The following is a 23845-nucleotide window of genomic DNA, read 5'->3' as shown; positions in this document are numbered from 1 at the left end:
GGGATGGCTGGGTCAACAATACCATATTTTTATTACACCTTTTCTATGTTTAGATACACAAATACTCACCATTGTGTTACAACTGCTAAAATATTCAGTACAGTAACATGCTGTACAGATTTGTAGCCTAGGAGCAATAGGCTATCCCACATAGCCTAGGTGTGTTGTAGGCTATACCATCTACGTCTGTGTAAGTACATGCTATGATGTTCACACAATGACTAAATTGCCTAATGACACGTTTCTCAGGATGTATTCTCATTATTAAGCGATGCATGACTCTATATGTATACGTATGTATGTATACGCTGATTAAGGGCACAAACTTAAGAATCAAGCTAGCTGGGTCCACATTCTGGTCCATTATGTATGCACTAGCTGTATGAGTTTAGGCAGGTTATATCTCTGTGCCTCAGTTTGCTTGTTTATCACATAAAAATAATAGCATCCATTCCATGCAGCTGTTGTGATGATTAAATGAGTTAATGTAGCTAAAACATTTATAATTACATCTGACACATAGTAAGCATTCGGTATTTATTATTATTATTATTATTTACATTTAAGAACTGCATTAAGGTGCTTACTATATTTGTGAATATAGAAAATTCATTCTTTTTACTTTTTAAACAGTATCTAAAATTATTTTGTTTTCAAATCATCCACATTGTTCATGGAAGGCCTCACATACAAGGTCAGAGGTATAGTCCACTAGAAGACAGCAAGGCTTCACTCTCTATTGACAGAGCATGGTAAGAAGCAAAGGATGTATGTGACAGGTCTATGAGCTGGTCAGAGATAGGACTTGGATCATTCTCCTAATAGTAGAGATTCAATTTGTCACTACCAGAATCCATTATTAACATAACCCATTGCCCAAAAGAGGCAATGATACATATTAAGTTTAAGCTAGTTTATCTTAGAATTCATAATTTTTTCATTTGCTTGCCAATTACCAACATTCTATAAAACATTTTATTTACTCCAAGCACGAAGATGGCATTGGCATTTCTTCAAATGTATATTTTGCTGTATGCTTTGTGTTCCTGTGTATTAAAATATTTATTTACACAGACTGCACTGACCCATGTATAGGAATTTAATAAATATTTACATTTTGTAGCTTGATTTATAACAATTATTATTGCTATAGCTGCTTTTTCCTTATGTACCTTTTATAAATTGATGCATATTTATTCAATATCATGATTTATTTGTGTAGTCATGAAATACACTATTGGTATTTGCTTTTATATTATAAAAATATATAGTTGATACATTTTTACCAGTAAATTTGTTGGGATTTTGTTGCCAGGATATTTTGTGTACCACAATTTTTTATAGTATGATTTTTAATTTGTTATGCTTTAACTCTTCTCCTGTTTAGGAAAAAAAAAGTGTAACCCGCTGCCAGCACTCATTTAATTTTACATAAACATGCTGTTTGAGTCTGAAGAAAATCTGACTAATTTCAATGTGAAAATAAAATATACAATCTGTTCTTTGAGTTATTTCTAAACAGAATTAACATCAGAATCATCTGAATCATCAGAATTGTCTATCTCAGTAAAATCAGATTCATCAAATGAATCTTCGGCCAACAACTGTTCAAGAACAATGTTACCAACATGCCTAGGAATGCTACATTTTCTAGGATTTGTATTTGCAGCAATTGAGAATTACTGTATTTTGTAAATGGAAATATCGTTACTAAACACAGACTGCTATAACTAGAATGATGTCTTTTGTTTCCAAAGCCAATATACTAGAGCAATGTGACAATAACAAAAGCAAGATACTTTATGGCAAGGTTATCTTGGGGTGAATGCTGTAGCCACAAGCGCTATAGGCAAGTATTCTCAGGGCAAATGGGAAAAGGGTTAAACATAGGCAAAAATAGAAAATATAACAAACATCCATATATACAAACACAGATTTTTTTCCCTAGCTTTACAGAAATATGATCAGTATATGAAAAACTGTACATAATTAACAAATCCAATTTGGTACGTTTGGACATATGTATACACTCACGTTATCATCTCCACAATCAAGGTAGTAAACATACCCATGACCTCCAAAAGTTTCCTTTCGTACGTTTGTTGGTATTTATTTATTTATTTTTGTGGTAAGAACACAGCATGAGATCTACTTTCTTAAATGTCTAGGTGCACAGTATCTTATTGTTAACCATAGGTATTATATTGTACAGCAAATCTCTGTAATTTACTTGTCTTGCTTAACTACCTTCTTCAATATACAGATTTAAAACATGTTAACATTCTGCCACATTTACTTCATGTTATCTTTATATTAGAGAAATAAAAAATATCCAGTGTAATTGGAGGGCTTCCTGATACCATTCTGCTTCCTTTCTCCCCAGAGGTAAACAGAGGTTTACGACTTTAATAAACGTGTGTACACTGATGACTCTTGAGTCTACATCTTCAGCGTGAACTATCTAATATTCTGTATATTTGATTAGTCATCTTGTTTATTGCCCATTTTTATCTTCAGAGTACAGAACTGTGTCTATTTTGCACATGTGAAAGGAAAATAAATCTCGGGACCCCTAACTCACTAATCCAAAGGGAAAAGTCAAACTGGGAACTGGGTCATGCAAACCTGCCTCGCATTTGATTCCTAAATAAGATAGGTACAAATATTAAAAAAAAAAAAAGTAGCCGGGCGTGGTGGCTCACGCCTAAAATCCCAGCACTTTGGGAGGCCACTTTGGGAGGCTGAGACAGGCAGATCACAAGGTCAGGAGGTCAAGACCATCTTGGCTAACACGGTGAAACCCCATCTCTAGTAAAAAAGAAAAAAAATACAAAAAATTAGCCGGGCGTGGTGGCGGGCACCTGTAGTCCCAGTTACTCGGGAGGCTGAGGCAGAAGAATGGCATGAACCAGGGAGGTAGAGCTTGCAGTGAACAGAGATCACACCACTGCACTCCAGCCTGGGTGAGAGAGCGAGACTCCATCTCAAAAAAAAAAAAAAAAAAAAAAAAAAAGCTACATACCTCCCCACAATTTGCCCATAAGGAAATTCCTTGTGGGCTCCAAATCTTTACCCTAAAATAGTCCTGGTGAATTTCACCCTGGCAATGAAAATTGATAGCTTATCTTCACAGATGTGAGACAAAGGACAGAGCTCAAAGACATCCTTCTGCTCACCTGAGACAAATGCATATCTGATTGCTTCCTCTGCTCTACTGTTGATGTTATCTTATGTGAACATGCAGATTCATTGAGCCAGATGAAGGCATAAGTGACTATTTACCGCCCCCTCACATATAAATTGTATGTTCAGTGAAAGGCTGATCAAAGACTCAAAAGGATGCAAGTGTTTTTCTCTTATCTATCTGCACCTTTTAAAAAATTTATTCCTCTTCCCCCAAGATCCACTCTTTTCCCTTTAAATATTGAAGCCCTCAAAATCATCTTTGGAGAAAGGCATATACCTATCTCCCAGGCACATTTCCTCAACTTCGGCAAATAAATCTCCTAAAATGATTGAGACTTGCCTTGATCATTTTCACTGATTTACATACACTACAATATCTACAGTGCCTGGAACAATGCCTTGCACATACATTGTAGGTGGTCAACAAATACATGTTGAATGAATGAATGAAACAATATTTTTAACTTTACTATATGAACGTATTATTAATGTGTTTTAAAATGTACACAAATTGGCCCCCACACTTTCATGGGTTTTACCTCCGGGAACCCACCAGGTTCTCACAATGAAAAACCAAGAAAAATCCCCACCCCCTATCTCTGGTAGCGGGAGATACAAAGTAACCATTTTGAAATATGTCTGAGCATTCTCCATAACAAAGACCTACTCTCCAAGAGAAAAGACTTTACCAGAACCTTATATCACCTACAGAAAAGGGGACTTACTCAATTCCAGCCCAACTCTATCCTTTCCATATGGCCTAAGGTGAGGGGGAGATAAGAAACACTTGTGAAGGTCACAGCCCCAGGACACAGGCCCATGAGGATTAATCATAAGATTATAGAACAATTTCTCTCCCCCTGCTCCTCATCCCACATCAGCAGAGCTCAATGCAAGGCATACTCTATTTAAGACTATTTAAGGAAAAGCTATTTGAGCCAGGAGCCAGGGCTCCTGCCTGTAATCCCAGCATTTTGGGAGGCCAAGGCAGGAAGATCACCAAGTCAGAAGATGGAGACCACCATGGCCAATATGGTGAAACTCCATCTTCACTAAAAACACAAAAATTAGCTGGCCATGGTGGTGCACACCTGCAGTCCCAGCTACTCAGGAGGCTGAGACAGGAGAATTGCTTGAACCTGGGAGGTGGAGGTTGCAGTGAGCTGAGATTGCGCCACTGCACTCAGCCTGGCGACAGAGCAAGACTCCATCTCAAAAAAAAAGGAACAGAAAAAGAAAAAGCTCTTTGGAAAACCAAAGATAGTAGGGGAGAAAAACAAGGAATTTATAGCCTCTGGAAGCTATAGCTACAATATTTAAAACATTAAACACAGTCCAACTCCTAGGAATATTAATATAAAACCCCACACCAAAGGCCTAGTTACCTCAGTTCCTATTACCTGATATATCATGTCTGGATTTCCACAAAGAATTACATGGCATACTAATAAGCTAGAAAAAAATCATAGTTTGAAGAGACAAAGTGAGCACTGCAACCAGACTCAGGTGTGAAACGGATTTTGAAACTACCAGATGTTTAAAATAATTATGATTAATAACTTATAAACTTTCATGGAAAATGTAAACAATATGCAAGTACAGATGTATAATGTAAAGCAGAGAGATGGAAACGCTTAAGAAAGAATAAAAAAGAAATGCTCAAATTAAAAAACACTGTGACAGAAATGAAGAAGGTCTTTGATAGACTCATCAGTAAACTGAACACAGTCAAGGAAAGTTTTGATAGACTCATCAGTAGGCTGAACACAGCCAAGGAAAGTATCAGTGAACTTGAAAATATATCAGTTTGAAACTTTCCAAACTGAAATGCAAAGAGAAAAAAAGAATAATAAAAAAAAAGAACAGAACACTCAAAAATTGTGGTATAATTTCAAAAGATATAATATTTGTGTAATTGGAATACAAAAGGAGAAGGAGAAGATGGAGCAGAAGAAATATTTTTTAAAATGATGTCTGAAAAATGTCTAAAGTTAATGAGAGACATCAAACCACAGATCCAGGAGCCTCAGAGAATACCAAGCAGTATTACAAACAAACAAACAAACCCCTCTATATTTAGGCACATTACATTCAAACTGAAGGAGACCAAACATAAAGAGACACTCTTAAAAGAAGCTAGAAAAAATAATCCCACACTACCTATAGAAGAACAAGGATAAGAATTATGTGGACTTCTCTTCAGAAACCATGTTAACAAGAAGAGAATGAAGTGAAATATTTAAAGCACTGAAAGAAAGTAGCTGCCAACCTATATTTCTATATCTCATAATTTCAATCCTTCAAATGTGAAGGAGAAATAAAGATTTTCTACAAAAAATCAAAAACAGACTTCATCACCAGTAGAGTGGCCCTGTAAGAAATATTAAAATAAGTTCCTTGGAAGAAGAGTATCAGAGAAGGAATAAATAAAGATAAAATAAAACATTTTATTTTTGTTACTTAAAATTGATCTAATAGATACCTGTTTGTTCAAAGTAATAACAGTAACAATGTATTGGGTGATGATAGCATACAAATAAGTGACACAAATGAGAGCAATAGTATAAGAAATGAAAAGACAGAAGAAGGAAGATTTTATTATAAGGTGCCTGCCCTATACATGAAGGGGCATAATATTTTTTGAACATGGATATATATATATATATATTTGTAATTGTATATAATAATTGTAAATGTATGTTGCAAACTTAGGGCAAAGAATAAAAATATTTTTAAAGAAACTAAAAAAGGCAAAAAAAATAGGAGGCAAATAAAGAATGAGAGAAATGAATAGAAAACATGGTAGTTATTAATCAAATTATATCAATAATCATGGTAAATGTAACTGGTCTAAATGTATCAATTAAAAGATTATGAGAGTGGATTAAAAAACCAGATCCAGCTATATGTTGTTTACAAGAAACCAACTTTAAATATAAAAACACAGCTAAGTTGTAAGTAAAAGGATAGAGAAAGATATACCATGCTAACAGTAATTAAAAGAAAGTTGGAGAAACTCTATTAATTTCATACAAAGCAGAATTCAGAGCAAGGAAAATTATCAGGGATAAAAAGGAACAATTTTCTTTGAAAATATAACAATCCCTAACATATGTGCACCAAACAACAGAGCATCAAAATATGTGAGGCAAAAAAAGACCTACAAGGAGAAATAGGAAAATCTACTGTTATAATTGGAGATTTCAAAATTCCTCCTTCAGTAATTCTACATTGAGCAGGCAAAAAAGTCAATACAAACACAGTTGCCCTCAACAGCACTATCAATCATCTTGATCAGATTGACGTTAAAGAATACTTCATCTGGCTGGGTGTGGTGGCTCATACCTGTCATCCCAGCACTTTGGGAGGCCAATGCAGGTGGATCACCTGAGGTCAGGAGTTCAAGACCAGCCTGGCCAACATGGTGAAACTCCATCTCTACTAAAAATACAAAAAATTAGTCAGGCATGGTGACACATGCCTGTAATCCCAGCTACTCAGGAGGCTGAGGCAGGAGTATTGCTTGAACCTGGGAGGCAGAGGTTGCAGTGAGCCCAGATCATGCCATTACTCTCCAGCCTGGGTAACAAGAGCGAAACTCCATCTCAAAAAAAAAAAAAAAAAGAATACTTTATCCAACAACAGCAGAATACACATTGTTCTCAAGCTGACATGAAACAATGAGATATACATACTACATTCTGGGCCATAAAGTGAACAAAAATTATTTAACATTGTATATATTTTTTTGTTTAAGAACAAATTTATTGATATATAGTTCACATCAGTGGTTTTTAATATAGTTACATAGCAGTGCAACTATTACCACTATGTAATTTTAGAACACCTCTGTCACCCCTAAAAGAACATTGTATCCATTAGCAGTCATTCCTCATTCTTCCCTGCAGTACCAAGAAACCACAAACCTACTTTCTGTCTTCACGAATTTGCCTATTCTGGACATTTTACATAAATGAAATCATATGACGTGGGCTTTTGTGTCTGACTCTGTTCACTTAGCATGATATTTTTAAGGTTTGTCCATAATATAGCATGTATCAATACTTCATTGCTTTTTATTCCTGAATAATACTCTATTACAAGAATATACCACATTTTATTTATCTATTCATCACTTGGTGTACATTTGAGTTGTTTCCATTTTTTGGACATTATGAATAATGTTGCTATGAACATTTTCAATTCTCTTGGTTGTATATTTAGGAGTGAAAATTGCTGAATTATATGGTAACTCTGTTTTTAGTATTTTCAGGAACTGCCAGACTGTTTTCCCAAGTGGCTATACTATTTTACATTCCCACCAGCAATGTATGAGGATTCCAGTTGCTCCATATCCTCACCAACATTTGTTGTTACTTGTCTTTTAACCATCTTAGTGAGAATGCGATGTATCTCACTGTGGCTTTTATTGTAATGATTTAGATACACTCATCATTTCAAATTGCCACTCTGACTTTATAGAATGCTCTGGGTGACAGAACCTAGAAGTGAGTTGCTAAAACTCCAATCACCTTTGTACAATTAGCTCTTATTTTTTATTTATTTATTTATTTATTTTTTGAGATGGAGTCTTGCTGTGTTGCCCAGGCTGGAACGCAGTGGCGAAATCTTGGCTCACTGCAACCTCCGCCTCCTGGGTTCAAGTGATTCTCCTGCCTCAGCCTCCCAAATACCTGGGACCACAGGCATGTGCCACCATGCCTGGCTAATTTTTTGTATTTTTAGTAGACACAGGGTTTCACCGTGTTAGCCAGGGTGGTCTCAATCTCCCGATTCCATGATCCGCCCGCCTCAGCCTCCCAAAGTGCTGGGATTACAGGCATGAGCCACTGCGCCCAGCTGTACAATTAGCTCTTTATAGAAACCTTTGTTTCAAGTAACAGGATGTTTTCCAATTACAAAGATCATTGTGTTCTAACTACAAAGAAAAATAAGGATATTTTCCCACCTATTCCTATAAGAATAGTTTTCTAACACAGCACCATGATCAGGTATGAGCAGCACCCAGTTCCCTTGGAATTTATATGCAGGTCTCCTTACCTGCTGGTGGCCAGGCCTTGATGTATCCTGTGCAGTGGACCACAGCATATTGGGCTTCTCCTTCTTTCACAGGGCCAAGACCATTCCTAAAAAAGAACATTTGTGAAATTGTTTTCATCATATGAGGGTGAGGCAAGGATGTTGATGACTCCTCTGGCATCTAAGCTACTGGGTTTCTTTGTCTGCCTTTGTGGTTTTGAATCTTGACTCCCCACCATCCTCTGTTCCTTCCTCCCACGTGGTCTGAAAATCAAAACTAAATTCCACCCAACTCCCTGTTTTCTCTCATCTCTGCCACTGACACCCTGATGTCTGGTTCTCTCAGTCCTCACCACACTAAGACCCTTCTTTAATCTAGACTGCTTAGCTTAGGGTGTTTAGACTATCAACCAGAACAGTCCCATAACACACATCAGAAGAGATACTGACCTGAACCTTTTCCTCATGGTGGTTATTCTGTTTAGAGGAAGGTGGTCCAAAGGAGCATTTCCACACCTGAGATGTGACAAATGTATTAGAACAAGCAAAGACCCAGGCAAGTTTATTCAGTATATGGTGCTGCTGTCAAGCAGATGAGCAATTCACGCTTACACATTTATTCAGGTGAGGCCTATAGCCAATTTTCTTCAACAGTGCAGAAGCAGACCTGTATGCCTTTGAATGTTTTTTTTCATGCCACTGAAAAAAGGAGAGTGTGACCCACTTTACAACACACACTGAAATTAGGCCCAGTCCAGAAGCTGGAGACCTACAGAAAGACTCTAGAAGAAACCTGGCCATGCTCAGTCCTGCAGATCATTTCAGTGGAACTCCATGGCTTTTAGGAAAGAAGGGAAGAGGGTGATGACAGCAATAATGTCCCTTCAGGCCTGAACAGAGACATCAACTCAAAACAGATGTTGCCAGTTAATGAACAGTAGCATTTTCTTAGGCTTTAGCATCACAGCTGTGGAAACTCTCTACTCCCATACACTGTTCTGGCTCTAGGGACAACCAGACAGCTGGAAGTCTGCTCATGGCTGAGGAGAGCGTGGGGATGAGAGATAAACAGGTAGAGAATTCGGTCTTTCTGTGGGCCCCTATCTGTGAGGCAGGGGATGGTAGCATCACACTGCACACTCTGGGACAACCTTTTCTGCCTCCCTTTTCAATGACCCTCTCAGCATCTCAGGTGCTGAACACCCAAAGCCTGCACCATGGCCAGGCTCTGATTGCTGCTTGGTATATCCTTTTTTTATGTGCATTTCCATTTCCCAACTACATCACAAGTGATATCCTGAATATCTTAATTTCAATACATCAGAGATAAGAGTCTAATTATACTCTGAGACCTTAGACAGCTGCGAGCACTAGTGTGGACTTCACAGGAGGCTCATCCCATGTCATTGCTGCCCCAGCAATGTTTGGCCCTCTACCCTTTTCTGGCCGACTGTGCCCAGTGCTTTGCTGAAAGTAGGCTGTTTTATTTGGAGGAAAATATTATGTTCTCAGTAGATGGCAATGCTGCCCACCTCTCAGGTAAACACAGGCAGTATGGACCTGGCACTTCAAAGAGCAACCAATATCACACTCCCTGGAAGGACACAAGGGCAGGGAAGGGACTGCACGAATTTCATTGACAGGGCAGTGATAGTGGCTTATCGGCTAATAGAAATGATATACTATGGCACTTTCAATCAATTTATTCATAAGGGAATTGCTTAGATGGTACAATTAAGATTTGTATTGCTGGTGCTCTACTGAATGTCTACTAAGCTAGGATAGGCATTTATTCACCCAAGCACTGCAGGACAAACATGCCATGACTGACTACACTAACTGATGGCATTTCATCCCTGGGTGGACAGCAATGGAAGTGGATCCCACTGCCCAGCTTGCCCCTGCTGCTGAAGGAGGGCAGGCAGTCTGTAGGGACCCAGTCCTAAGTTAAATGGAGACAAGCGTGCATTCTGTCATTTCAGTACCATCCTGTGACCTGAGGCAGGTGGTGAAGACGATTTCATCTGTGCCTTCAAGAAGAATTCCAGAGGCTCAGCCTCAAGAGGAGGAGACTCAGAGAAAAGAACATCAAGGTTCAAATCCCCGAAGGGCCATTTCTTCTAAAACAGAACAAAAGGTCTCTGCCAGCTCTGAGGGCCCAAGGAGCGAGTAAGAGAGGCAGGTCTCCCCTCAACACAGGCAACCTTGGTGATCTGAGGGAGACCAACCAGCCTGTACATAAACAGGTTTTGCTTAAAAAGTGTAGTTGCTTTAAAAGATTAATTTGAATTAGGGAAAATAGACACTTATTTTAAAGCACCTATTGTATGCAACAGATGTCCCAGTGGCAAGTCATAGATCCTGTGGCAAATCACAGTTCAGTTCCTGCAGCACGCAATTAGATGAGGGTGACATTAGTAAGTGACTCCGTTGTGCTGCTATGTGCCGTATCTCCTACGTGCCGTATCTCCTGCTGATTCTCTCTCTGACGTCCAGTGATGGATCCTCAGTCTTCACATTCAGGGCTCATCAGTAGCCTTTGGCCATTGATAACTCCTTTCTTCTAGAAACTTCCTTCGTCCTCTCTTGTTCCCTTTGCCCTCTCTTCTTCCCCTCCCACCTGCCTCACTGCTCCTTCTCAGTCTCCTTTGCTGGTTCTTCCCCAATCCCCTTGGGCAGGGAAAGCACCAGGACTCAGTCCTCTGTCTTCTCCTCTGTCTACACTCACCTCCCACATGATTTCACATGCATCTCAAGTTTTGAGGCCTTAGATACCATTTTATTGATGTCAATCCCCAGGTCCATATCTTCAGCCCCAACCTCTTCCTTGGATCCCAGAGCTATATGTCCAACTGTCTGCTCATCTTCTCCATCTAGTTGTATGATGGGCATCTTTTTTTTTAACTTTTAAGTTCAGAGGTACAAGTGCGGGTTTGTTACATAGGTAAACTCGTGTCATGGGCTTTGTTGCACAGATTATTTCATCATCCAGGTATTAAGCCTGGTACCCACTAGTTATTTTTCCTGATGTTCTTCCTCCTCCTACCCTCCACCCTCCAAAAGTCCCCAGTGTGTGTTGTTCCCCTCCATGTGTCCCTGAGTTCTCATCATTTAGCTCTCACTTGTAAGTGAGAACATGTGGTATTTTGTTTTTGTTCCTGTGTTAATTCACTAAGAATAAAGACCCAGCTGCATCCACGTCCATGCAAATGACATGATCTTCTTCTTTTTTATGACTGTGTAGCATTCCATGGTGTATATGTACCACATTTTCTTTATCCAGTCTATCACTGATGGCCATTTAGATTGATTCCATGTCTTTGCTGTTGTGAATAGTGCTGCAATAAACATATGCATGCATGTGTCTTTATAATAGAATGATTTATAGCTCTTTGGGTATATACCCAGTAATGGGATAGGGTCAAATGGTATTTCTCTTTTTAGGTCTTTGAGGAATCACCACACTGTCTTCCACAATGGCAGAACTAATTTACACTCCCACCAATACTGAATAAGTGTTCCCATTTCTCCATAACCTCACCAGCATCTGTTATTATTTTACTTTTTTTATTTTTATTTTTTATTTATTTTTGAGATGGAGTCTCACTCTGTTGCCAGGCTGGAGTGCAGTGGCGTGATCTCGGCTCACCGCAACCTCTGCCTCCTGGGTTCAAGCAATTCTCCTGCCTCAGCCTCCCGAGTGGCTGGGACTACATGCACGTGTCACCACAACCAGCTAATTTTTCTATTTTTAGTAGAGACGGGGTTTCACCATGTTGGCCAGAATAGTCTTGATCTCTTGACCTCGTGATCTGCCCACCTTGGCCTCCCAAAATGCTGGGATTACCGGCATGAGCCACCACACCTGGCCCTTTTTGACTTTTTAATAACAGCCATTCTGACTGGTGTGAGATGGTGTCTCATTGTGGTTTTGATTTGTATTTCTGTAATAATCAGTGATATTGAACTTTCTTTTTTCATATGATTGTTGGCCACTACATATGTCTTCTTCTGAAAAGCATCTGCTCATGTCCTTTGCCCACTTTTTATGGGGTTGCTTGTTTTTTTCTTATAAATTTGTTCTTACAGATAGGCATCTTATGCTGGAATTCCCCTCGACCCCAAACCACCTCCCCCAACAACCTTTTCCATCTTAGAAAATGATAACTCAATTTGTCCAATTGAGTGGGCAAAAACTTGAGCTGTACCTTTGACTTCTCTCTTTTTCTCACACCCTACCTGAAGGCTGGCTCTATCTGTGAAATACACTCAAAATCTGAGCACTTTCTACCACAATCACATTTCTCACCTGAATCATTACAATAACCTCCTTACTTCTACCCTTCTTCTTCATCCACAGGTTTATTCTCCACAGAAAACCAGAGCAGTTTTAAAAAATTTATTCAGAACATGTAACTCTCACAATCAACTTCACTGACCTCTCATCTCATGCAGAGTAAAAGCTGAAGCGATGTAAAGTCAACATGACCTAACATCCACTACCTCTTAACCACATCTCTGTCCATTCCTTCGGCACCATACCCCATTCACTCTGCTTATGAGACAAGAACGTTCCCACTGTTCCTTGAACATGCCAAGAACATCCCTGCCTCTGGGCCTTTGCCCTTGCTATTCCCTCTACTTGCTCTTCTCTTTGCCCAGACATTCCCTTGTTTCATTCACTCACTTTCTTTAGGTCTCTGCTCAAAAGTCACCTTATCAGTGATGTCTTTCCCTCCCACCCAATATAACATAGAAATTAACAACATCTGCTATTTCCTACTCCCACTTAAGTTTGCTTTATGTTTCTTCCATAGAACTCACCAGCATCTGACATTCCATATATTTACTTGGTACTTCTGTCTACTGTGTATCACCCCTACGAAAATGAATTCTATGCAGGCAGGGATTTTGTTTGCTTTATTATTATTATTATTATTATTATTATTATTATTTTAGTCTCTTTTTTTTTGAGACAGAGATTCACTCTGTTACCCAGGCTGGAATGCAGTGGTGCGATCTCAGCTCACCACAACCTCTGCCTCCTGGGTTCAAGCGATCCTCTCACCTCAGCCTCCTGAGTAGCTGGGATTACAGGTGTGTGCCACCACATCCAGCTAATTTTTGTATTTTTAATAGAGACGGGGTTTCACCATGTTGGCCAGGCTGGTGATCTCAAACTCCTGACCTCAGGTGATCTGCCCACCTCAGCCTCCCAAAGTGCTGGGATTACAGGCACGAGCCACCACACCTGGCCTTGTTTGCTTTACTTAACACTGACTCCCGGCACCTTGAAGAGCACATGGCACAGGTGGGCCCTTGACATAAATTTGTTAAATAACTGAATAAATGAATGATGAGTGGCATCACCTCGTGTCACTGTCTCATGAACTCCACAGCCCAAACAATCTCAATTCCCTGTCCTGCACCTCCCACCTTGCAGTTCGTGCCAACCATCCCTCAGGGGCACAGGGTTGAAGGTACAAAGGTGCTGAACTGGATTTGAGGATTCAAGATCTCAGCTCTCTCTTCTTCAAGGACATGGCAAAATTCCCCTGATTTCTCCAAAGTTCATTCATTCCTGCATTTCTTCAATTATGATTTATAAATCAAATATATGTAGAATACTCTGCTAGATGTCAAGAAGGCTCAGAGAAGTCTCAATCAAAGCCTCCATCCTCAGGGCACTATAATTTACTCATGGAACCCAGACATTTACACTTAACACATCAATCAACAATATCTTAGAGACCAATTAAATGTGTGAATTGTGACAGGAAATATATGAATAAGTATGAAATCAGGCCATCTTAATATAAAACATGTTGAGAACTAAAGAATCTTGGAGAGGTTGGATTGGAGAAGGGTCTTAAAGATGGGTAGGAAGTAGAGTGATACAGTGGACAAGGGGGTGTGAATCTAGGAATGAGAAGAAAATGGTAAGAAATTAGACAAAGTGGGATGGTAGGAGGACGGAGAGAATCCTTCCTAGACCAAGGATCCTGTATATCCACATGCTGAGGTCAAGAAGACGAAGTCCCTGGAGTAAACCCAAGTCAGCATGTGTGACTTCAGCAGAGCTGGTCAAGGCTCTTAACAGTGACAGAGAAAGGAGCAACCACCGTGACAGCCTGCTGCTCCCCCAAACAGACCTCATCCTGCAGATGAAAGACCGCCGCGAGCCCATGCACATCCTCATGGATGACTGCTGCCCTTCTTTCTTGACCGTCCCAGTCTTCAGGTCCAAGATCCGGCCTAAGAGAGACAGAGAAGGACATGTACATGAGCCTTCAGTTGGGAGACAGAGGAGGCAGTTTGGGGGGCGCTTTCTCCAAATGCTCTGCCAAATGAGGACAAGTGTGGCTGTGCAAATTGTTTGTGTCTTGGAATTCCCAACATTCTTTGGCAAGAAACTCACATAGTGATGAAATCCATACAATTCAAAATGCTTTACTTTCTTCAGAGCCATCTACACTTGCTGCCTCTGATTTGTTGGATTCCATCGCCTGCAGTCACTCCAATTTGGCTCTCTCCCTCACCACTCCATGGAAAAGGCATTTGCCAAGGTCACCAACTTCCTTACTGCTAAATCCAAAACACGTTTTTCCTTTGTTTGATCCAACTGCTTTGCTGGGCTTTATGCGACTGCGCACTGCTCTCTTCTCAAGTATCTGCCCTCCCCTGGCTTCAGACACAGCGCTCCCGATTCCTCTCCTCTCTGCTCCTTTCTCCCTAAAGGCTCCAGCCTCAGCCTTCTTCTCTTCTCACTGTACATGTCCCCTACACAGTTTTATCTACACCTAGGTTTTGACAGTCACCTTTGGATGCTAATGACCCTACATCTACACCTCTAGCATCAACCCCTTCGTTTCCTTAGCCCCAGGGCCATACCATCAGCAGCTGACTATGAACCTCAAAAGCAGCTTCACCCACTCCTCCCCAAACCCTCCCTAAACATCAGCAAGGGCACTGCCATCCACATGGAAATCTAAGTCAGAAACCCAGACATTATCTCCAAGTTCCTCTCCCTCACCTCCTGCACACACATCTCTGTCCCTCCCACTATTCTGCATCCATCCCCCACCTTGCTCTTACCTCAGCGTATTTCTTCTCCCACCCCCCATGGGGTTCTGGGCCATCAACTGACCTCCTCCCACATGGCTATTTCTATCCTCTCCTCTCCCTAATGTCTACTTCCTCCAGTATTTAAACACCACCAAATATCTTCCACCTTAGCAGAAAACAAACAAGCAAAAGACCTTCTCTGGCCCTGAAGCTCTTATCCTCTCTCTCTGCATCTGCAGTTGGAGGGTTCTGTCCACACTCACTGCCCCCTCTTGATGCCCAGCCCACTGTACCCACTGTATTGGGCCTCCACCCACTACAGCTCCATGGCAGCTGCTCCAGCCCAGGCCACAAGGACTCTCTATGTGGCCCAATTTAATACACACTCTTCAGCCCCTCTCCACCTTGTCCTTATCCTTGGCCAGTCCCTTGGAACACTCTTGCCCTAGAACACTACCTTCTCCAGCCTGTCCTGGGGGCAGCCCCTTTTCCTCAGTCCAGCTCCTCCCCACTCCATGTTGGCATTCCCAGGGCTGGGCCTTGGCCTTCTCTCTCTCACTCTCTCCCAGGCACCCTTGGAGACGTTCAGCTCCACCACCTCTTACATACTGAGGACATCAAGATGCCCGTCTCCAGCTGATAAAGCCTCCCGCCTTTGACTGAAACTCCAGTCAGCCCCCTCTGAGTCTTCTGCCTGTCTAGGCCTGACCTTGAGCTTCCCTCTCTGTCCTTGCAGAACCCAATTTGAGCAAGAATTCTAACTTAGTTTGGTGAGAATCCCCCACCCTTGGTATCTGACACCTTTGATATCTACCACCCTGCACTGTCGTTAGCAAGGATTCTGTTGATTGAGTCTAACGGGAATCTCCCGACCCCTGATGTTTCCTCTTAGTGATTCTCCACCCACTGCCCCCTGCCGCCACCTTGCTTCTTGCTTATAAACCCTCACTTATCCTTGTTGGAATTGGGTCCACTCTCTCCTAGCCTGCAAGACCACAGTGCAGTGGTGCCTGCACCTCTTGCCATGGCACCCCTCCAATGGAGTCTTCTTTATAGTTTTTAATAAATGTTGGGAATCATTTTTTCTTTAACACAGACCTCTCTTGGAAGCTCCTACATGTCCAACTGTCTCTTGGGTATCTCAGTGACATCTTACATTCCTCAGGTCCAAAAGCAAATTCTCTTCCTGTCCAAAGCTGGCCTTTCTCCACAGTCCCCCATTCTTGTCATTGGCACCACCACTACCCAGTTGCTCAAACTAGAAATCTAGTAGGCAAGAGCATAGACTCTGGAGCTGAGCTACCTAGCTTTAAGTCCTGCCTCCTTAGCTCACTGTGTGACCCTGGGCAAGCTACCTAACACCTCTGTGCTTTAGCTTCTTCATTGGTAAAAATGAAGATAATAATAGTACTTCCTTTAGATAGTTTTTGTGAGCATTAAATGAATTAATATTACAAAGCAACTACAACTATGCTTGGTTCTATAAATGCTTATTAAATAATGAATATGAAAAACTCCAACATTTGATCAGTCACCAATATTCTGTCAATTCTACTTCCTGTGTATCTTTGGCCTGTGTACTTCCTGCCTCTGCACTGCTACCACCTTAGATCTGTCCCCCTCACTGCATTTCTGGATGGATGGCTGCAAAAGGGCAGTCATCCCTTCCTCTGGTCTTGTCCCCTTCATTCCAGCCTCTGCATTGCTACCAGAATTCTTTATTTAAAACACAAAAACAATCATGGCTCTATCATTTATGTGACCCCAGTCACTCAGCCTCGCTGGTCCATGGTTTTCTCTATTGCAAAATTAAAGAGCAAGATCTTGCTTTCAAGATTATTGTGACACAACATACATAAAAGTGATTCGCACACAGGAGGCAAGCAACAAATGTGTTTCCTGGCAGGCTTAGACCAAATGACCACGTCACACTCCTCCTTGAGAGCCTTTCATGTTCTCCACTCTTAGTTGCCAGGAAAATCCAAGTCCCGCAGCCCAGTATTAAAGGCCTCCGAGGTCCGGCCCCTGCCCTCCTCTCACACTCCCTCCTCGCCCTACACCATCCCACCACTCCACACAGGCCTCCACTGCTGGCCAGAAGGTCTCGCAACTCCCCAGTGTGCCATTCTCTCCTATCTCACCCCTGGCCCTTCCCAGCCACTTCCCCTCCCTGAGCAATCCCCTTCCTTTTGCCTGATTTCCTTTTTTTTTTCTTTGAGACAGGGTCTTGTTCTGTAGCCCAGGCTGGAGTGCAGTGGTGGAATCTCGGCTCACTGCAGCCTTGACCTCTGAGGCTCAAGCAATCCTCCCACCTCAGCCCCCCAAGTAGCTGGGACTACAGATGTGTGCCCCCATGTCCAGCTTATTTTTTTATTTTTTGTGGAGACGAGGACTCGCTATGTTGCTCAGTCAGGTCTTGAACTCTGGGCTGAATCATTCTTCTTGCCTCAGCCTCCCAAAGTGCTGGGACTACAGGCGTGAGCCACTGTGCTTAGCTGACTTCTACTTTTTATCACAACTTACCCAGGGTGTCTTCTCAGTCATCATTTCACAAATATTCATTTAGCCCGGACAATATGTGAGTGACACTAATGTAAGCACAAAGAATTAAACAGGCAAAGGCCATTATATCCTAGAGGATGAGAGAGAGGACAACAACAACAAAGAGAACAGACTAAAGTAGATGAGAATGGACTCAAACAGAACAGATTGTCACACTGAGATAACAGCTAAGAACAATAAAGCCAGGAAGAGTTAGAAAGGGATGGGAGAGCTGCGGCTTTGCAGCAGACAGCGTTTCAAAAGGTTTCTATCATTTGAAATCAAAAGGGCCTTGAAGAAGACACCCTCCCCAAGCCTGGGTCCCACTGCTGCAAATGGAGGAAGGTGTGGGGGAGTGAAAACGCATGCAAGAGAGGGTGGTCATCTTCCTCGCTGCACTCCGCAGCATGCTGTGCTCTCCTTGGGCCGACTCTGTCATGCTGTGTTAGAACTATCCTGCACGCATGGTCTAGAACTGTGCCTGGTCAGCTTGCTCCCCTCAACACTTGCAGCTTTCCCTTTCCACATGGACCAGGGCTCTGCAGACTGCATGACGCTCTACAAAGACCCAGCAATCACCATCATGCTGACTACTGGTACGTACATCTTTAAGCAGGATGTGTAGACCAGAATTCTACTCAGTGGAACTGTCTGACTCAGTGTGCTGAGAGCTCTGGCGCGGCCGGTGCGGGGGAGGCCCTGGGCGTCTGCTGATTCTGCGCTGTCTGCTGTCCCAGGTTTGACACCTGTCTGTCTCCTTCACAGACGGCGTCTTTTTACGGCCATGTTAGTGTAAATTGTCACTTGCTTTATCATCTACCAAATGGCAAATGGTTTCAGCTGTGAAGCAGGCCAGCATGGGGGTCTGGCAGATTCCAAAGTGTGCTCTGAAAATAAATCGCAGCTGCGTAGCACATGAGCAGTGGAACATGAGGAAATGAAAAAACACATTTCCATGATCTGCTGTCACGACCTTGAGAGACAATGGCTTCAACGTTTATTTCTCCGTGTGCTTCTCCGGTTTCCTCGGACACAATGAAGCTGCTCCTCAGGCTCCTCTGGAATGAAAGCACACCTGACTTCATACCGTAGGTGTGTTCCTGAGAGGTTGTGTGTAAACTGGATTTTTCACAAGGGTAATAGCAGTTGAGATGTACAGAAGCAGGTGGCCACCGCCCCAGCACTGGGCCGTGAATCCTGGTGTCATGGGATGGCAGTCAGCCTCCATCCCACAGGAGACTTGGGTGCTGCGTTTGCTTACTACGGGCTCCCAGTAGAGAGGCAAACAGATGTCGCTGCCAATTACACTGCTCCTAATCTAATCTTCATTCTTGACCCACAGAAGCCCGGGTTCTGCTTAGAGCCATAGGCCTGGATTCCTCGGGCTGACTCCCAGCAGATCCCTAGAGGCACAATCCATCCAGCCAAGGCTGGCTCCTTCTAGAATCCCTGCTCCCCAGCCTCATCCACTGGTCTGAAGGACTCTCGTTCTTTTGTAATCCTGTCTCTGGGCTGGTCCCATGATGCATTCCATTCTGTTTTCCTTAGCCAGCGCCTAAACAACCAGCCACCCTGGTCACCTCTCCTATGTGTACTCTTCACCCTTGATCCAAGCCCCCTGCTCCTTTCCCTCCTAATCCCCCGCCGGGTGCCCTCCAGAATACCCACTTGGAAGTAAGACAACTCCTGTGTACTCAGCTCCTTACAGACACTCCCTGAAATCAACTCAACTCTCTGCCTCAGTAGAGACAAGCCTGCCCTCTGGAGGGTGCCCTCTGGAGCCTGCCCTCTGGAGAGAAGACTCAGGCTCCCATGTCCCACATGGCATGGGGTCAAAGATAGTCTTGCTGTCTTCCTCAGTCCCCAAAGCCCTTCCAAACCTGACTCCTGCGTGACATGCTCCTTCCAGACTCATGACAACCACCTCGTCCACCTACTACACCTCCTTTGTTTCTCTTGTCTTCCCACCTCTGGGTCACTCCTCCTCCTTCATTTTAGACTTTCTGCACAGCACCTACAGCCTTTCTCTTTACCCCAAGACCTGCTATCACCCCACATGGTTTCAGCATCCATGTGGAAGGCCCACCTAACATTCCCCTCTCAGGACGTGTCCTCCTCAATTCTGAGCACGCTTTCCTCCTGTCCAGGGCAGCCAGCCATGCCCACTGCCACATCGGGGAACTTGTGGGCACCTATAACTGCTCCATCTGAAATGATACAATCAAACAGCCCCCAGGACCACAGTTAATTTTCTCACTCTGGTCCTCTCACTTTCTCCATTCTTTGAATTCAGGGAGAATCTAGTGTCGGAATTCTTGACATCCTATCAGCATCCTCCTTTTGGTACAGAGTGATGAGCTTCTCTGTGGCTCGGGGACCCAGTTGTTAGAGCACTTGGGCTCAAGTTGCACAATGGCTGGCTTTGTAAGAGGCCCCAGAAATCTTCCAACACAACCAGAAGCTGTGGAAGCAGATATTGTTCTGGGTTTGATGTACAAAGGAGAACTATTAGTGAGCTGATAAATTAGTAATTACGCTATTTCAAATGAAAAAGGCAGCAAGGATGTAAGACATGGCTCCTCCGTATGCTGGTTGCGAGAGTTTGCACAGGTCACTTCATTTCTCGGAGCCTCAGTTTCTTTGACTGGAAAATGGAATCAGGCATTCCTACTTTGAAGGGTTATGTACAGATTTGAAGACCTACACACTAGAGCTCAACAAACCCCCTTAGAGAATCAGACTACAAGTGATTGGCAGGCTCCCAGCACAGAGAGCCGCAGGAAGGGAGGGTCTCCTGAGACCAGGAGCTAGCTAGCCCCTGCCTTCTGGCTGCTGGAGGAAGAGAAGGCATTCAGACCACCCCGGAATAATGCACAGAGCACGGCCTCAGGCTACAAGATTGAATAACTTGCTATTTTTGTTTTTCTCCTTAATTTTTATTCTAAAACTAACATGGTCATTTTAGAAAAATCACGCACACGAACACTCTCACTAAGTAAAAATCCCAGATAATCTTCTCCAGAGAAAAACACTATTCACATTTAGGTGCGTTTCTGGTCAATCTTTTTCTATGCTTGCCTGCTCTTTATTTTAATTAGCTGAGGCCTCATGGTATATATTTTTCTACTTCATGTCACTTAGCATAAACTCAAGAATTTCATCACAAATCTCATTTTAAAGGCTCTTTTAATATTATTTTGAGTAGTGAATTTACTATTAGACATTTAGGTTTTTCCAGGTTTTTTCCACCATAGCACCAAGGGTGCTGTGGTGAACATGTACATACAAACAAAAATCCAAACTACCTTAGGACGGATTTCCAAATATGACATTCCTGCATCAAATAAGGAGAATATTTTTAAGACTGTTAATATCAAACCCCAGTCTACCTCTAAAGCTCATAGGGAACTATGCTGTCAATACCTTTACTGAGTCTCAGTTTTTCTACTCCATGAAAAGAGAAATAAGAATTATGACCCACCTCACCTCAAAGTTTTTTTACTGTAATTTTTCTAAGACAGTTGAAAAACATAAAATGCTTTATAACATGAGTCAGCGAAGTACTTCCTGCAGCCCAAATCTGGTCCACCACTTGTTTTTGTAAATAAAGTTTTATTGGAAAACAGCCATGCCCACTCATTTATTTATTGTCTATGGCTACTTTCATATACCATGGCAGACCGGGGGGTTGTAACAAACACAACATGGCCCACAAATCCTAAATGTTTACTATGTGTCCCTTCACAAAAAAGCATTCTCTGACTCCTGCTTCAGAAGACCATAAAGATTCTAGAACAGAGCATCTTTTTTGACGGGCAGAGGGCCCTTCTGTAATTGTTTGCAGTAAGCTGATTTGTAAGTATTATTTTGGTCAGTAGTAACTTTTTAAAAAAGAAGAATCTGAAGTTTGTCTTGGATAAGATCACAAAAGAAGGCTTTGTGCACATAAAAATTCTCCCCAGGCTACAAGAGAAATACAAATATAAATTAGAATTATTTCATCAAAAGAATCCTTAAGAAAACTGGAAACATCTTATCTTGGTTCAAAAAGGAGGAACAGTGAGATAGTAAAGGAGGAAAACAAGAGAAAATAATTAGGAACAAAAGCAAAGCAAAACGATGGCCCCATGAAGGACAATATTTGATGTGGTTCCAAAAATGTGTCCCCCTGAAATGGGGGCCCAGAACTGGACGATGCTTTGGTTACTGTTCCAGTGACAGTGTGTTCTCATTCTCAAAAGGTTGACCCCAGCTATTACAGCAGCTGTGCACACAGGAAAAAACACCAGGCCACAGGACAGGGATCCAACCAGTGTGCCTGAGGACTGCTCCTGAACAAACTCTGGAGCCCAGAGCTGTGTCAGTGAGCCTGGAAGAGAATGGGCCTTCTACTACTAAAGGTGGGTGCATTTTCCTTAGACTTCATTCTCTCCGGCAGGTGTTTATAAGTGGCTGAGGGCACAAATACATCAATTCACTGGCTGCAGCCAAACCATTTTCTTCCCAACCTAGAAGAGGGAGCTCTGAATGGGCAGTAGAGTTGCATAGGACATCTCTTACTCTATTTACTCATTACCTCCTCTACCACAATGCTTTCTTGAGAAATAGCTCTCATACTAATCCTTCATTATGAAAGTCAAAAAAAGAGCTGCCATCTTACAAGATCCCATCTCCCTCGCCATGGTGATTGGTTGAGAACTAAGTACCTGACACACCCTGGGCCATAGTAAGTCACCCACCCTCCATCTATAGTGATTTGTCCCAAAACTAGGATAGAATCCAACCTGGCCAATCAGAGTCCTCTATAGGCAAAATGTGATCTTTGCCACCTTTCCCCCTCTTTTATCTTTGAGTACCTGAGCATGGCTCTTTCAATGGCAGTGATTCAGCTTCAAGGACAATTGGGTCTAGGAGAACAAAACTGACTCCAAGAAAGTCGTAAAAACATAAAACAGTGAAAAGTTTCTCCCACTGTTCAAGTCTTTAACACTTGGTTCTGTTCCCTGCAACCAAATAGTTCAGGTTAATACAATGTCCTGTGGCCTTTGACAGAAGAGGAAGGACAAGGGAATTAACTCTTTACTCACTGAGCACTCTACTAAGGGCTAGGTATTCTGAAACGTTTCACATGTGTTACATGACACAACCCTAGGAAGTGGGTCACAGTGGTTGCACACCAAGGCTCAGCAAGGAGAAGCGCCTTAGGGGCAGTTCATTTCAGAGGGGAGAAATATTTGATCATTGATATGTCAAGAATTGCTGAGGCATGATGATAATAAAAAGCAGATTAACTTTCAGGAGGTTCTGTTACTGTTTTTAAATACTCTGTGGACAATGCAGCTCCTACTGCCTGCACAGTGGGCAATGCCCCCACCTCGGTAGCCCCTGCTAGGCTGTATTTGTCCCACAAAGAAACTGAAGCCCAGAGACACTAAGTAACCAGCCACCGTTGTCTCACAGCTGAGAACTGCGGAGTCAGGATTTGAAGAGGGCAGCGCGACTTAATGCAGAGCCTGTACTACTTTTCACAGTACAACTGCTTTGGGAAGTCTGGAGACCACTCCCCAAAGCAGAAAATAAGACAGCAGCCACCAAACAGAAGCAGATGGGCAGTGAGGGGGCAGGAGGTCAGCCATCTGCAGGGACTGGGGCCAGCTTGTGGCTGTTTCAGGATCAGAAACCCAGACTGGGAACATAAGCCTTTTTATTTTTATTTTTTTTGTAGTTCTTATCTGTGTATTTCTTTATTCCTCTTCAATTTTTCCTTTTGGTTTAGTAGAGAACTTCGGATCATTCCAGCCTGTCTCAGCCATTCCTGGGAGACTCAGGGGAATGGGTTTGCATCCATATTTGGTGGAGTTATAGGAGGTACAGGTCCCCTAATGGCAGCCCTAGTTGCAGTGACCACACTTTCCAGCTTTGCCTGGGACAGCCTGGCTTGTTCCTGTTGTTCCAGCATGGTCATCAGCACAGCCTCTTTTCACTCTCCCAGTGCATGGATTTGGACCATCAC

General features: G+C 42.5%; 1 protein-coding gene across 6 annotated transcripts in view; it reads right to left on the bottom strand.

Moving 5' to 3' along the window:
- The window catches only part of ARNT2 (aryl hydrocarbon receptor nuclear translocator 2), a 201615-nt gene that overhangs the window by 80209 nt on the left and 97561 nt on the right, over positions 1-23845 (bottom strand). For all 6 annotated transcript variants that reach the window (XM_028851222.2, XM_028851228.2, XM_028851224.2 and 3 more), the window contains exons 6-8: positions 14379-14481; positions 8677-8742; positions 8248-8333 (exon numbers count right to left, since the gene is read on the bottom strand). In XM_028851222.2, coding sequence (XP_028707055.1) covers positions 8248-8333; positions 8677-8742; positions 14379-14481 — 255 coding nt within the window. The remainder of the gene's footprint in view (positions 1-8247; positions 8334-8676; positions 8743-14378; positions 14482-23845) is intronic.

The sequence above is a fragment of the Macaca mulatta genome, chromosome 7 (genome assembly GCF_049350105.2).
Source record: "Macaca mulatta isolate MMU2019108-1 chromosome 7, T2T-MMU8v2.0, whole genome shotgun sequence".
Taxonomy (NCBI): Eukaryota; Metazoa; Chordata; class Mammalia; order Primates; family Cercopithecidae; genus Macaca; species Macaca mulatta.
Note: the sequence above shows the minus strand (reverse complement) of the source record. Positions and strands in the feature narration are given on the sequence as shown.